The sequence below is a fragment of the Bombyx mori genome, chromosome 1 (genome assembly GCF_030269925.1).
Source record: "Bombyx mori chromosome 1, ASM3026992v2".
NCBI classification, from domain to species: Eukaryota; Metazoa; Arthropoda; class Insecta; order Lepidoptera; family Bombycidae; genus Bombyx; species Bombyx mori.
The window spans coordinates 17,444,760-17,460,624 of NC_085107.1; the positions used below are offsets into that span (position 1 = coordinate 17,444,760).

The 15,865-nt window shown below is 32.8% G+C and overlaps 1 protein-coding gene across 8 annotated transcripts; it reads left to right on the forward strand.

Annotated features, from left to right (window-relative positions):
* The first annotated feature begins 277 nt into the window (after positions 1 to 277).
* Positions 278 to 14,076, forward strand: LOC101738367 (chromatin complexes subunit BAP18). 8 transcript variants are annotated; one of them, XM_012696339.4, is made up of 6 exons: positions 284 to 429; positions 505 to 596; positions 2,551 to 2,652; positions 2,847 to 3,009; positions 5,193 to 5,367; positions 6,767 to 14,076. In XM_012696339.4, exons 1-5 carry the CDS (start codon positions 409 to 411, stop codon positions 5,316 to 5,318), a joined length of 504 nt encoding a protein of 167 aa, XP_012551793.1. In that variant the 5' UTR covers positions 284 to 408; the 3' UTR covers positions 5,319 to 5,367; positions 6,767 to 14,076. The 8 variants fall into 8 exon arrangements, with proteins under 8 accessions (XP_004933183.1, XP_012551793.1, XP_004933184.1 ...); XM_004933127.5 differs by having other exon boundaries at positions 5,193 to 5,294; XM_038011863.2 differs by having other exon boundaries at positions 2,847 to 2,952; positions 5,193 to 5,294.
* The last annotated feature ends 1,789 nt before the right edge of the window (positions 14,077 to 15,865 follow it).

Below are 15,865 nucleotides of genomic sequence, written 5' to 3' on the forward strand. Positions count from 1 at the left end.
AAGCCGCTGAACGTAAACTATTGGGATACTTTAAAAAGTCCACTGAAAAAGTCTTAGTAAATGACCACCATTTTACTGAGATTATACTTCATCCCATATCATCTCATCTCATTTCATTTCGTTTTCATTTCATTTCATGCCATGTTTCATATTAGTCAACTTCATTTCATTTCTATCATTATTCATTTATAAAAGCTATCATTAAAATTAAAATAAGACTTGACCCAAAGGTCTTAGTTATCAGGTCATAAAAAGTCTTACAAAAAATCTTCCTTCATAATTTTGGACATATATTATGTGTCTAATGTCTATTCCATAGATTATACACTTAATATCTAATCTATGATTTTGGATTTTGGTTATATGTAGTTTGGCATTAAGCATTTTTTTGCAATAAATTATCAAAAAATGAATAATTCTGCAGCTAAAGTAAGTATTTTGATGTCTGGGTTAACGGAATTATCGTATTAGATGAGTGGACTACAAACGTTAAAATAATTATAGGTTGGGGAAATTTTTAGAGAGGCGGGAACTGCATTCAATAAATTATCAGAGATGACAATGCTTCTTCATCCCATGGGAGATTCGCAGCCGGGGTGAGTAAATCATTTTTAAAATTGAAAGCTTATACCAGGATTGCATAAATAAAAAATATCAAGTTTTACTCCGAAAATGATCATAATAATTATATCGTTTTCTTTTAAACCCTCCTCGACCAAACTGTATCGTGTCAGTTTGAAAAAATTGTAATATTTTTTTCTTTAAAAAATCAACAGGCTCTCCACATCGCACACCACCAAATTACAAATTGTTGATTACTTGTAGATGATCGATATCAGTTCATTTACACCATCTATAACTGAATCAATTGCAACCATAATTATTGTACAAATTCATTATTATAATTCTTTTCTTTGGACTATGGTACAATTATAGTCTGAAACTTCTATAAAAATATTTAGAATTTAATTATGCCTAGGTATTTACTACCTTGTCTATACATGTCTATGTCATGCTTTCAAGAAAAGTGGGACCTAAACCTAAACCTGGAGCTGGAGCCTGGTGGGGGCTGAACCTGTTTTATAATAACATTCATGAGTAAATTCCACAATGAAGGAATAACATAAAGTATAAAAAGAAAACCCACCAAAAAAAAAAAGTGTGTGTGTCCGCTCCGACGCACGACTGGAGTTTACTGGATATAAAAAATTAAACGAAACAATACGAGAAATAGTTCTATATTACGACAACACGATACACTACAGATTATTAACAAATTAACGAGACACAAAACAAACGACTAACAAATATATGAAAATACAATAATGAGAGAAACGCGCGATCAGTACGAGGCTTTGTGGCGGACTGCCGGCGCAGCAGCCCGGCGTCACCTGCGATAACGCATTTCGTGTGACATGCGCAATCAGGCGCATAACGCATTTCGTGTGACATGCTAGTACGATTTTGGTCCCCATAATTTTCATACCCCGGGCCTATATATGTAAATCGATTCTAAAGGAGTAAACTCCAATAAAATTTTAATAATTACTGGTGGTAGAGCATCTTGTGAGCCCGTGTGGGTTAGTACCAGCATTAGCACTGCCAGACACAGCCTATTTCTGCCCTGAAGCAGTCGACTGTTTCGGTTTGTAAGGTGGGGTACGGACTGTTTTATAACATAAACAGATACTTTCAAACATATTTCTAACAATAGGTGGTGAAATTTTCATTGTTGATGTCTTAACCAAGGTCGGTAATCACCTAGCACCAGGTGGGCTGTCAGATCATCAATTTATCTAAACAAAAAAATATTTACAACCAATGGATTCCTAAATATTGACTTATGCTGTACAGAACAATGCTGACTTACAGATTCAAAAAAATGCTTTGAATTGAATTTGCATCATTGCACTTTCCCTTTAAAAAGTACAATCTGAGGTTAGCTAATAGGTTGGTGATATCATCAACAAGATTGAATGTTTAGGTCCATAAATTTTGGTTAATTTTTCAGAGGACTTTATCTTATTCATGGGAAATTGTGCTACAGCCCATAGGGCCATTAAAAAAATACAATTGTTTTAAATTATGATTTGTAGGAAATCACAAACCAAGATACTGGTAACAAAAATTTAACAAAAAATTTAAAACTCAAATTTGATGGCCATTAAGATGTTAGACATTATTAATCATTAATATATGTTATCACAATAAAACAATTTCAAAAGGTGTTTCATCTGGACTAAGAATTCTATTACTAGGTGTATACTTAGTACCTAGAACTACCAAGTACACTACCAAGTACTAAACCTCAGTAACGTAAGCATTACACATGTATATGTACTGTATAGTAATCATACCATTAGCCTTTTTCTAGTAACTCCTTCATTTTAACAATAAAGAACAATTAATTATTTCAAATCTTGCTACATTTGGTGAGGTAAATGCTCAACTTACAGCAAAATATGTTCTGGTTATAGTCTTATAAAGCTCTATTTAGATGGGCCTTTTTTTAAATAAACAGTTATCTGAATATATTCATCATAATTTCAGAGGTAAATGGACTGAAGAAGAAATAGAAATGCTGCGCAATTGTGTACATAGATTTGCAGTAGACCTGAATAAACTCAGTCAACACATTAAGAATAGGACAGTGTAAGTCACTCATATTCAATTTGTATACACTCCATAGTTAATTTCACAATCATGCTCTATATTTACACCAAAAAAACGCAAATAAGAGGGATAGCTCATTATTTTTGTCATTGGTCATTTAGCACAATTTAAAATATCATAAATAATTTTCAAATCTGTAGGCAGTTAATAACATAAATATCCTGTCGTTCTAGAAATCAAATTCGATCAACGTTGAAGAAGAAAGCTTTTGAAGACGCAGGTATACCTGTGAGACAGGTAAGCGGCACAACAGGAAATATGGGTCAGCCACAATCCCAGGTAGCATCCCCACTGGCTGCCATCATCCCGCAGTCAGTGATAGGAAACAATGCCGAGGTTCAGAAATTCACTAATTACACAAAAATGGCACAGTCACTTATCTATCACATATATAAGAAGATAGCTTGTTCCTGCCAGTATAGTGGATGCTTATTGCAATTTTATGCACTGGTTTTATAGTCAATGGCATTGATATCTTTATCTATTCAAAAACAATCATTTTTTGACATATTATTACGTTCATGATCGTATTAGTACTTAACTCAGTATAACAATTAAAAATAATTAAAATTTACTAATTACGTTATTTGCAGTAGAAAAATGATTGTTTAATTTTGCTCTCATTGATTACTCATTGAGTACTTGTAGCTAATGGAGTTATATATTTAAAACTTATTTAAGGAGTTAAGATGCCTTTGCTAAAATAGCAGTATATTATTATTTTGATGTAGGCCAAAGGCAATATTATATACTTGTAGACATTCTCCCACTGCCCTTTTTACTATGAGTTAATGTCTTAAGAAAGTCATCATGACTGGCCTTCATATTCCAGAAATTCCAATAAAACCTGTATAAAAACTAAACTACATTAGTGATAATAGTAGTTCTAAAATATTTTATAATAATTTTGAAGATTTCATATAAAGCATATGAACAGTACAGACCACTATATGCACAAAAGTGATCACCAAAAGTCTGATTATAAATCATTTTGCATCTGAATTTTTGTTTACTTACTTAAACCAGATAAGATATTCTTGTAGTAAATTTATTTTGGCTTAGCTCGGTGATTTTCTAAGCATGATTACAGAAATGAGAGAATGAGTAAATAAGTTTAAAATAGAATGAAATATTGCTTAATAGGAGTTTTATTTGTGTTATGTGTTACTTATCAGTTAGTTTTATATATTTTAATATGGCAACGCTTGTTTAGTTAGAGCCTGTCACAAAGTTGTTATCGTTTTAAGATCGTTATCTGTATAGAACTTAAATATCAGTACTTAAAGGCAACTTAGTGTTCGGTTAATGCGCTAAGATATAAAACTTTGCTTTAGTTTGAAGACAACTTCACCGGGTTTTAAGTGGGCTACTACATGACAGACACAAGTTGCACTATAATAATGGCCATCTTACTCCTGAAAAACGAATGCATAATTGCTATGCATTATGCAAGTGATATATGCAGTATAGTATGAATTCTTTGTGACCTTCAATATGCCTTTTCACCAGTGCTATCATTTAAATTATCTAGATTATTATCATAATGATCTTAATGTTATAAAGCTGGACCACTATAATAAGTAGGTTATTGTTAGACTGTTACAAATTACTTTTACATAAACTATTTTTGGGGTAAAAAATTAAAATAGACAGATTGCAGATTTATAAGCATGCAAATGCATAGGTCTTGTACAATTATGATGAAGGTGTGGGATTATAAATTGCATGTATATAGGTATTACAATATTGCACGAAGTCAGCATGCGATCCTCTCAATGGATGGTTCTGTCCGTTTCTCTCATTGCTTATTAAATACTGTGGTCAATTTTTTTTATTTGACAGTTAAGGGCGGTGAAAAATTTTGTCCACGTTTTGGGGAATGGTTTTTGTCACTCATAGACACAGAAAAATGCATTTTAGACGAACAGGGTGCTTCCGAGCTAATGAGTGACCCGAATTTCTAGACAATTTCCGAGAGCAGTTCCAATATAAAATTAAATGAAACTAAAAAAAAAACACCAAAAGTCCTTTCGTAAACTCAGATAACCTAAATGTCCGTAATCCAAACTAATGATATCTGAAGTTCTTCGGTAGAGAGTCAAATAGCTGATAAGTTTTCAAAGATGGTCAAATTGCGACGCCGTCACAAACGAGTCTATGAATGCTTAACTTAATAAGCTTAATAAAATTTAAATCTATAAACCCTATTTGAAGGCTGTAGCCACACCAGGATGCTCAAAGATAAATCAGTGGCCGGCAATGCAAGCCTCCAATAGATAGAAAGTTATTGATATTCAGAATTAAATGCGGGGAAAGAGGATTGTGATATAGGAGCATCGTGTGAATCTTGTTCGTTTGCTATGTTCGTGTTAAGCTTAGATTCAAATTGAGGGCCTTATTGCGCGATTTTATACAGGCCTCTAAATACAAATCGGTCGTTGGATCCGGAGCTTTACACGAATTTAAAACGGTTATAAAACTACTGTAGTATGATTAAATTGTAAACGCATTTCTTTCAGGTAACGCTTAACATGTTGAACGCATCCGAGAACGAAGTTGACGTTGAAGAACTGACAAATGACGTCAAACTTGAGTTCGAGAGCGAACCCGGAAACGAGGAGGTAGCCATCAGAAATTTGTTCTAGCAATTGATATATTGATAACCCCATTCGTAACGGCTTTGTGTAAATTGAGGTTAGTCGTTGTATGGAAATCTGCTTAAAATTTGCAAATTGAAATTATTGATTCGTAATAGATCCTTAAAATCTCACTGTAGATTGTTCGAGTATTTGCAATAGCCATTGATCTTTCTAGCTTAGTTTTAGAGTAGAATAATTTAAAATTACTAACTAGTTTTCTGATCTTCGGTAAGCATGTGTGATTGTAAATTGTAGAAGAAAGAAAAACACTGATATATTAAAATAGAAATTGCACACGTAGTTAGATGTATTATTGTTTGCTGATTGTACAGATTGAAAAGGCAGTTGTCGTGGTCTGTTATTTTGACCTGGTTTTGTAATCAATAATTTTGTTTCGCAAATGTATCAAGTTCTGTAAATCTCTTATATCGTTCGAACCTTAGAAAGTTCGAGACCACTGTTCTAGTACAATCAGCTTATAATAATATAGTGGTTAATCATGTATTTTAATATGTAGAAACGAATTTATGTAAACAGATCAAAAAAAAACTTGTTGGATTTTTTTTGTACATATTTATCTGTAACATGTAACTTTTGTTATAAGCGCAAATTTATCTTACACTCCAGCTACAGGCTTTTGCTCATACTCAATACTGTACTGTGATATTTAGGTAAGGACTCGAGACTGGTGATTCTCACGTTTGTTATTGCTCAAATAATTGAATATAATAATAAGATTATCTCTTGATGAGACATTTTATAAAAACGTATTTACAAAATATATATTTTCAATGTGTTTTTTGTTTTTTTTTTTAATTAAATTCTATAAGCTCAAGGTCTTGGGTACTGTTGTTTGAAATATTGAGAATTTCAAATATTCAGATTTATAAATAGAGAATATATATTTTCTCTTTACTACCTACCTTTACTATATAGAAACGTAAACAGAGAGTGGATTTCTTCAACGCTAACCTTAATTTATTTGGAACACATACCGTCAAATTCTTTCAGTCAGATATTCAAGGTAAAGTGTACCTTAATTAATTACCTAATAATTGTAAATTTACATTTTAAATAATGGATTTTGTAATTGATTGATTTACGAATAGTAAATGACAATATTTACAGTGAAAATTTTAATGGTATAAGTTTATTTATTTGTCATAAAATTGACAAAGGGTTTAAAAAATGCTAATAATCCAGAGTCAAGTAGCCTGGGCGAACACCACATCAATCTGCTAATTGTAGATTTTACCAGTATTTTTATTGCTTGTAGTCATTAACAAATGTTAATAAATGGCTGTGTATTTTTTATGACTAATATCTACTGAAAACGTTCACTCACCAGGAGCGTTTGAATAATAATCAAAAGTAGCCGTACCGTGAATTCGTAGGATGTTTTAACTCCCTAATCGTAACACTACAAATATGTGAATGTATTTTTTTCGTTTCAGTGACGCGTGTGTTCCACCTTTCATAGGAAGTCAGTACCGTATCGGATTCTTAACAAACAGAATACAGGACAGGCCAAAATACTGAACTTCAGCTTCCCATCATCGGAATATTCGTTGTTTAACCGTATCTACTATCCGAAACGCACTTCAGACACGAGGCTTGTTTCACGAACGAAAAATATAATTAACTGGCAGCTAAGGTGACAAAGGCAGGGGAAAAATTAAATAACGCCTCTAGCTAGCTTTTACCAGGGCATTAGTTTTTAAATATGGCACTGTGAAGTAATGTCTAAATTTAATTTAGTTCTTTGCATTCGCGACAACGGCCGCTTAAGTCTGGAGTATTTATGAAAGTATTAAATGGGTACTATGAGTTTTATAAGTCGGCCATTTTGCGTAACACCAAAGTAATTTTAAATTTAATCTTATTGTTGAATTTTTTTGACATTTGTATTATTTGATTAAACGCAAACTGAAGAGTTTCATATGAAAAAAGTTTAAATATTGGTCAAAATGGGAATGCAACTACAATATGTTAAAAAAAATCAGCACTATTGTTTTTTGAATTAAAAAAACAATGTAAAAGAGACGCTTCCTGAGCAGTTGATCAATGTTTTGGAATTAAACTGACTTGAGATTAAAATGCCTATTTATCACACAACAAACATGAGAATATAGTTTAGGGAATAAACGATTGCCCTAAAGCGAACGGAAAACCTTATTCGCTAACGAAAATAATACAAAAATACACTGTGATTTGTATTATTTCACAATGGCAATTTACAGCTAACACCGAAAAAAAAGAAAAATTAAATTTGAATTAAGATACGTAATTTTTGTCATGTTGTCATAAAAAAATTAGCAGTGCTGCCATCTGTTTTCGTTTTTGAGAAACAATTTGTATACACGAGATTTGATGGTATAAGCTGTTTCGGTCGTTTTTTTTAATGTAAAATAAATAGTTCTCAGTGGCTGTTATTAGAAAATTTTGTTTGGGTTTCTTTAATTCGTGTGTAGTACGGTCTTGTCAATAACTTTTTAGTTATTATTCGCCTGCATCACGCAACTACCTCAGAAAGCGTAACTCTTAAATGGCGGACTAGTAAAATTATCTACATACTTATAGATACTACAAAATATATATATTGTATTTGGTTTTTCCAGATCTAAGAGAATTAAGCTATCGTTGTGGCCTTAAAATCTCGAACATTCTAGTGCGGAAACATAAAACTAAAATATTTAGAAACGAATTCAAAGCTATGTAACTTTATAATGCTCGATTGTGCGAACGGTATCGAGAATGTAGTTCATTGTGCTTATTGCGAATTATTTAACGTTTTCGATAGCGTAAAAGTTAACTCTTATTTATATGGAGTTGGAACGTTTGTCTACGTTTGCCGCTAGAGGCGCTGTTACAAATGCATAACAAATTGTGTTAACTTTGACGCTATCGAGAACGTTAAAAAACTCGCACTAAGCACATTGACGTAAGTCGACGTGTTCTTTGTAATGTACAAATAAAAACTTCAATTTTGTTAACGAATCGCTCCGATATAGTAAGCGCTATGAAAGGTTGGATGACTTCGGTCGTAATTTGCGATGTATTTATTAATAATGATTGTTAAATCTACTAGAAGTCTTAAGCCTTCGTCAAACAGAACGCGTAATTAGCGCGCGTCAGAGCAGTAAGCTGACGCCGCGCTATGACGCCGAGATGTGTTGTACTACTATGGTAACATACCGTCACACAGAGCCCCAGCGCTATAAGTACGCAGCGCTCTGTCGCGGCGTTAGGACGCTTTGACGTCAGGCGTTGTAATTTTTTACATTTTTTATTTTAGCGTCCGAGTGAATGTGTATTAAAATACCAGATAATGCCCGAAAATATGATATAAATAGTTAGAAAATACCCATGCTTATACAATGCCACATCTGAATCACTCGATTTCTTAATACTTTTAAATTTTTACACTGCTATGGTAAGGCACTATGATTTGGCGAATGCGTTGCGTCAAGGAGCGTTAGACTCATCTAGTCAATTAGAAGAGCGCGACGTTAAGTACGCGGCGCTAAGTACGCGTTCTGTTTGACGAAGCCTTTAGGTGCCGTAATGTAGATAGACGGACGCAATGACATGAAAATCGCATTATGTACTCGTGCATGTAATAAAGGCGTTATTGCTTAAAATAAATTCAAGTACTTCTAAGGACGTGTGTAATAATTATGCACACCAAATAATTATTGTAACTGTATTTGAATTAGTTATAATTGTAGTCGTTAGACGTTGCTTATAGAAACTTTGACTGAACATGAATATATAAATAAATAATCGAATAAAACAGACGGGTTCGCTTCGCGGGAACGAAGAGGTAAGTTCTAGAACGTTTAACATTCAGTATTGTAAACTGAAAGTAGGTCATGGGATCGTTGTTCATTCGGTGTGTGTTGATTTGGATGCAATTAGTCAATGTTACAATAGGAATGTTTCATCTCATGTTCTGTATATTGTTTTCTGCGTAACAATCTTAATATATGTAGTGAAATAGGAATATTTGTATAAAAAATCAGTATGAGCTATAAATAGTTTCAGCACGCTAGAAAACCTCACCATCTCTCTCACGCGTCCAAATAAATGACGATGATGACACAAAAATGCGCATCCTTTTTTCTAACCAGTTCATTTATTAACGGATCAAATTTTTTTGATACCGCATAATTTATTTTGAAAGTAAGTGTAAAATTTAATTCTTATAAAAATTCGATTCCACAATGAGAACGGCGGTCCGCGACTGAGCATTGAAGGTCTAGCTAGCTAATTGTCGTGCACATCGACAACCTTATATTGTAATTAGTCAATTTAAAGTAGATAATATCATATTATGATAATTTCAGTATTTTTCCACTAAGTATTTGTTTGTACACTCGAGTGCTTAGTCTCTGGAGTAAAGCGTTAACGAATGCATATATGATACGCACATTAGTTAATGTTATAGGCACTAGTAGTATTTATGCTTGAGTCGTATGTTCAGTGAATGTATTCAAAATGTCGAATGAGGAAAAGATACCCGGTCCATAGTAATACAAAACTTAAGTTTTTCGTGTCGAAATTGATAAGTAATGATAAGAAAAAAGTAGAGATCTCTTGTGTTACTATTGAACGGTGTATAATGATTTTTCTTCCTGATCCAGTGTACCAACCTTCGTATCCCGTTCTTAGGACAGTCTGACACCAGAACTTGCCCTCTCCTTCTCTCCTGCCCCCCCCCCCACTTGTCTTACTCCAGTGTATTGATTCCAATTTTCGCTTAATATCTATGGGCTGTGAGATCCTCGCCCATGGTTAAATAATATTTAAAAAAAACCAATTGATTTCACGAGAAAATGTATATTAATTAACGTTATATATATATTTATAGTTTACTAAAAATATAAATGTACAAAATGTACAAAGCGTTGCCTTAAATGTTCTGCGATTTAATTAATTGACATTAACTAGTAATAAAGTTAAGATTTCTAGTTTAATCGTAAGCCGACGATGAAGGCGATAGGTTTTTTCGTTTTAGTAGTAGTAGTAGTAGTAGTAGTTAGTAGAATATTATAATTATTATATTACCTACGTATTTCTTGTTGTTAGGCGAAATCGGTTTGTGTTCTTTTATTGTCTTAATTTTCTTAAGTAGTCGCTTCTCAATACAGATAAGGTGTAAGCTCTTTTTTTAAAGCTTTTCATTATGTTAATGTTTTCCCAGTATCATTACAACACCCGATTCAAGAAAATTAACAAATTCGATCCAAAAACTGTTCAAATTAGTTGAGAATTCGACAATTGAAATATAGCTTGGTGCTGAAAAAAAACGTTTGTTCAAAATTTGCATCGAAATTAAAAAATATTCTAGAAACTTATATTTTGTCGTGTTACATACAGCTTTTGATAATATTCTTAATTAAATTTGTAACACGCGCTAAAACGATGAATAGTGGTTTTTACAAATTCGAAGTAGGTGGCGCTTTAATCAACTTTCAGTGTGACCTCAATAAGTTAACTCGAATTTAATCATAGTTTAGATTCCGGAGTGAAAATTCAATACTCCAAATACTTCCTAGTGTCCAACGATGAAACTCATATTATTTTTCATAATTAGTTTAATACGATAAGTGCAATAAAATATGCATATTGAAACGACTAATGGCTTACAAGATATATACATATTTATAAACTTAAATATTGGAAAAGAGTTTAATATTATTGTTGCACTATAATAAAATTAAATGTATTATGTAACAACAAACAATTATATAGCCATATTTTAGACGAGGACACTGATAATTATAGCTTAAGCAGTGATTCATGTTCCATAATAAAGAGTCAATTGAGTGGATTTTATGGGAAGGGCATAAAAAGTCGTTTACCAATTGGTTTAGGGAAACAATTAATTTTTACCAATAATGAATTAGTACAGACTTAAATGCGTTTAGGATGTGTTTGTATTGATTTTTTCTATATATATTTTTTTCCTTTTTGGTGATGGGATATGGGATTATGCAGCGGCTTGGCTCTGCCCTTGGCATTGCTGAAGTCCATGGGCGACGGTAACCACTCACCATCAGGTGGGCCGTATGCTCGTCTGCCTAGAAAGGCAATAAAAAAAAAAACATCGCATTCTACCTTTAACTGGGGTAAAACTGTTGCGTTCTGGTTGGTAAGGTGGGTTAGGCCTCATACAATGCTATTGGCAATTAGACCTCATGATTCAAGGTGGATGACAGGAATCAGGTCGTGATGTCCGGTAACTATTATATTTAATGCGACATAAGCTTGTTCACCCAAAGCCACCTAAGTTCATTAGTGCCACAAAAACACTTCTGTCAAGGATATTCTAACCAGTGGAATTGTCTTTATATTTATCTAATTAACTTTATCTATATTATATCTATAGTCTAGTACTTAGAGACTATAAGAGTAAAAATCTTTATGATCGACCTCTTAAAGTATTATTTACTTAATATAAGTTGTGCAATTAGTAATTTCTTGTGTCCGTTTCATGGTTTAGTTGCAAATACGAAATCACCACTTAACACCAGGTGGGCTGTGAGCTCGTCCACCCATCTAAGCAATAAAAATAAAAAAAATCAGCAAAAGAAACGAATGATATTTTCAAGAAGTATCATGACCCAGATATAAGCTTGCTCTTTCAGCTACGGCTAAATCTCGTGCTTAATATATGTATATGTTACGGCAAATGTACGCTCTTGGGTAATGTACACTTTTACCGGTAAATGTGCACATTTACTTTATACTTCATTAGCGACCATGAAAATTCGTAACTCGGAATATTTTAAAATGAAAACTAAAGGTAGTTGGCCTTCGACAGTAAAATGTGCTTAGTATATAACTAAGTTAGTATATAATTAAGTCTGTATCTGTTATTAAATATCTAATCTAGATACTCCTAAAATAGTTTATAAGTTAAAATAGGAAACCAATCACTCGAATATAGACAAAAAAGTTAAAAGGACTTATAGAAATCACATAATATAAAAAAAAATCGTTATCTTTATCACTATAAAAATAAACAAAGACAAATTGTATTAAGAATATTTTTACCCTAGCATAGTTATACTTAAAATTCGTTCAAAAATAAATATCACAAGTATTAAAAAGAAGAGTATTTTTCTTTAATTACAATTTAGTTGCAATAAATTATGCAATATTAATATAAAAGTAATATTTGTAGTGTAGTTTTTTTATATATAATATAAGTATGTAGTTAAATACAAAATGTTAAAATTAATATTTATTAATAATAAATTTATTATTAATGAAGGTTATGAATATAGTTAAATAATATAGTATATGTATGGTTGGTAACATTTAATTAAAAATAATATAATGTGTTCATAGCCTGAAAGGTACGACATTCGTGATTCTTGAATGATGAGACTGTAGAAACATGCAATTTCATTTGCCAAATATTTCAAGTTCACACGCAACTAGCATCGTCTTCTACGATCAAGTAGTAACATCGTGTGATCGAAAACAGTATGTCTAAATAAAAATCTACTTTAGCGATTATTTTGAGCTCATCACACGTAATCAATCATAATACAGTTGATATTTGACCTCATATCTCTAACACTATTGATTCATTGAAATCTAAACAAATTAATAGAATAGTATTGGAAATTTTCAAGAGGTCACGCATTGTCTAACTTTTAATTTTTTATTTGTCTATTGTATGGTTATCTTTAAAAAAATCAATTACATAATGTTGTCTGGTTTAATTAAATATTAAACAAATAGATTTGTACGCGAATATCATCTAACTAATGAAACAATAAAGAGGAGTGCTTAGTTATGTAAATTACTTTAACCTCTTCAGGGGTATTATTGGCATACATGGAATTGGGTATGTACGGTTTTTTTTATTTATTTTTAATATTTAACTCTAGGCTAAAAGGTAACAAATGTGGACATAAATTTTGTTAAATGAATATTCACTAGGCTAAAAGGTAACAAATGTGGACATAAATTTTGTTCAATGAATATTCACTATTTTTGTTTTAAATTTTTTTACTTATTGAATTGTTTTCAAAATAAAATTAACAAATCGCAATAAAGAATAAATTAAATTCGTTATTTTTTGTACTTTAAAATATTCGTTCCTGAAGAGGTTAAACTTTTGGTGTAGTTGTCATGCCGCCATCTTCGATTCCGTATGTTACATTGACAGCCAACTTCAAATACGACAGAAAGATTCGAAACTCTAAACAGGAGTTAGTAGAGAACAAAAGGACCTCATTGTCATTGATTTTGAATGGGCTGTAATAGGTGAACTAACTGAAAATGCATTACACGGAAAAGGGGCGGGTGGTTGGTTGGATTCAGCAATTATTATATTTAAGTATCACTGAATGACAAGACGGGATTTCGTTGCTCGTTTTCGCATCTTACGCAATCACTTGCATTGCCTTAATAAAAATTGTTTTGTAGATAATCAAACTGACTTGTCAAGTATGATTAGGCCTTATTACTTAAGAAATTTTAAATGTTTAAGCTAGGTAGTCATAAATAACATTGTTGATTGTACCTACCGATTTTATAATAATTAACATATTCGTGTGTGCCGTGCAGATTTCATTTTTTTTTGGATATTATTGTCTTTAATGTTATATTATGTAATAGCCGATGTTTTTTTGAATATGTATGAATATGTGTATAGTTCGGACATGTAGCGCTAACATTATAGGATGTTTTTAAGTTCGTGTGAGTACATAAACAATAATAATAGAAATAAAAATCTTGATATGTTTTTCTGTGTTTTATTTATTGGTTGTTTTATTTTTATTCATCCATTCATATTTAGATTAAATTTGTAGAAAAGAACGAAATTTACGGTACGACGTAAACCATCAGATTTAACTATTTTCCTTTAACTTTGTTGAAGACGAGGATACATTATCTATAGTTAAATATAGAGAAGCGTTCAATTCGTCATTAATAAACTAAGCACGAAAATACATTAAAATAATTAATTTTGTACATTTCATGTGCAAATTAAATCAAGACAGTACTGTATCTGGAGAACTACCTTTCCATACGAGGGCTGCACTAAAAGTATCGGGAATGGAATATTTCCACTGTTCCTGTCATATTAAAATCTTTTTAATTGAAAACTCCTTGGTTTTAAAAATCGAATACCATTTATTTATTTAAAAAAAGATTCTCGGTCTTGTCACGAAGTTTTGTCAAACTTATTTAGTCGTTGGGAAAATGGAATTGACTCGAGAAAATTCAAGAGCGATGATTTATTATGACTTTCGAAGTGGTTTAACACAGTGGATTTCTGCATTTGGTGATGAAGCCCCATCCAAAACCACAATTTATCGCTGGTTTGCTGAGTTTCAACGTGGACGTGTCAAGCTCAGTGATGATCCCCGTTAAGGTCGTCCAAAAACTGCAATCACCCAAGAAAACGTTGATGCTGTGCGTAAGCTGATTGAGGAAGATCGACATGTGACATACCGCGAAATTCAGGCAACTTTAGACATTGGCATGAGTCAAATACAAATAATCTTGCATGAACAATTAGGTGTAAAAAAGTTGTTTTCCCGATGGATACCGCATTCGCTCTGTGAAGAGCAAAAAGCGGCTCGCGTTACTTGGTGCGTCAGAACTCTCGAAAAATTCCACGCAGGATCCTCAAATGCTGTATACAACATTGTATCAGGTGACGAATCCTGGATATACGCGTACGAACCCGAAACAAAAAACCAGTCACGAGTTTAGGTGTTCGAAAATGAGTTAAAGCCAACAAAAATTGTTCGTTCACGGAGTGTTGCAAAAAAAATGGTGGCCACGTTTGTCTCCAAAACCGGCCATGTTACGACTATTCCTCTTGAGGGACAAAGAACGGTTAATGCAGAATGGTATGCTAGCATTTGTTTGCCACAGGTCGTTTCTGAACTCCGTAAAGAGAACTGCAACCGCCGCATCATCCTCCATCACGACAATGCGAGTTCTCACACCGCGCACAGAACAAAAGAGTTTTTAGAGCAAGAAAACATAGAATTATTAGACCATCCGCCGTACATCCCCGACCTAAGCCCTAATGATTTCTATACTTTCCCTAAAATAAAGAATAAATTACGTGGACAGAGATTTTCATCACCTGAAGAAGCTGTGGACGCCTACAAAACGGCCATTTTGGAGACCCCAACTTCCGAATGGAATGGTTGCTTCAATGATTGGTTCCATCGTATGGAAAAATGTGTCAAATTTCGCGGAGAATACTTCGAAAAGCAATAAATACATTTTTAAATAGTAATGTTGTGTCGCTTCGTTAATTCCCGAAATTTTCAGTGCCGCCTATGTAAGTGAAACCCGTTTGTAGGTGGTCGCTCGTGGTTATTGTGGGGTATCGCCAGTTTGTGTTTCCATGCGTTATATCGCCTGTTTTTAAGCAATGACATGATGACGGGATGACAATTCGCGTTCATATATTGCTATGGTTTCTGAGATATGTAGTTCGTAGCTGGAGACTTTTTTGCCATGTACTACATTTGTCTTTGTAATGAACTTTCCTCCACAGTGCTTCATGA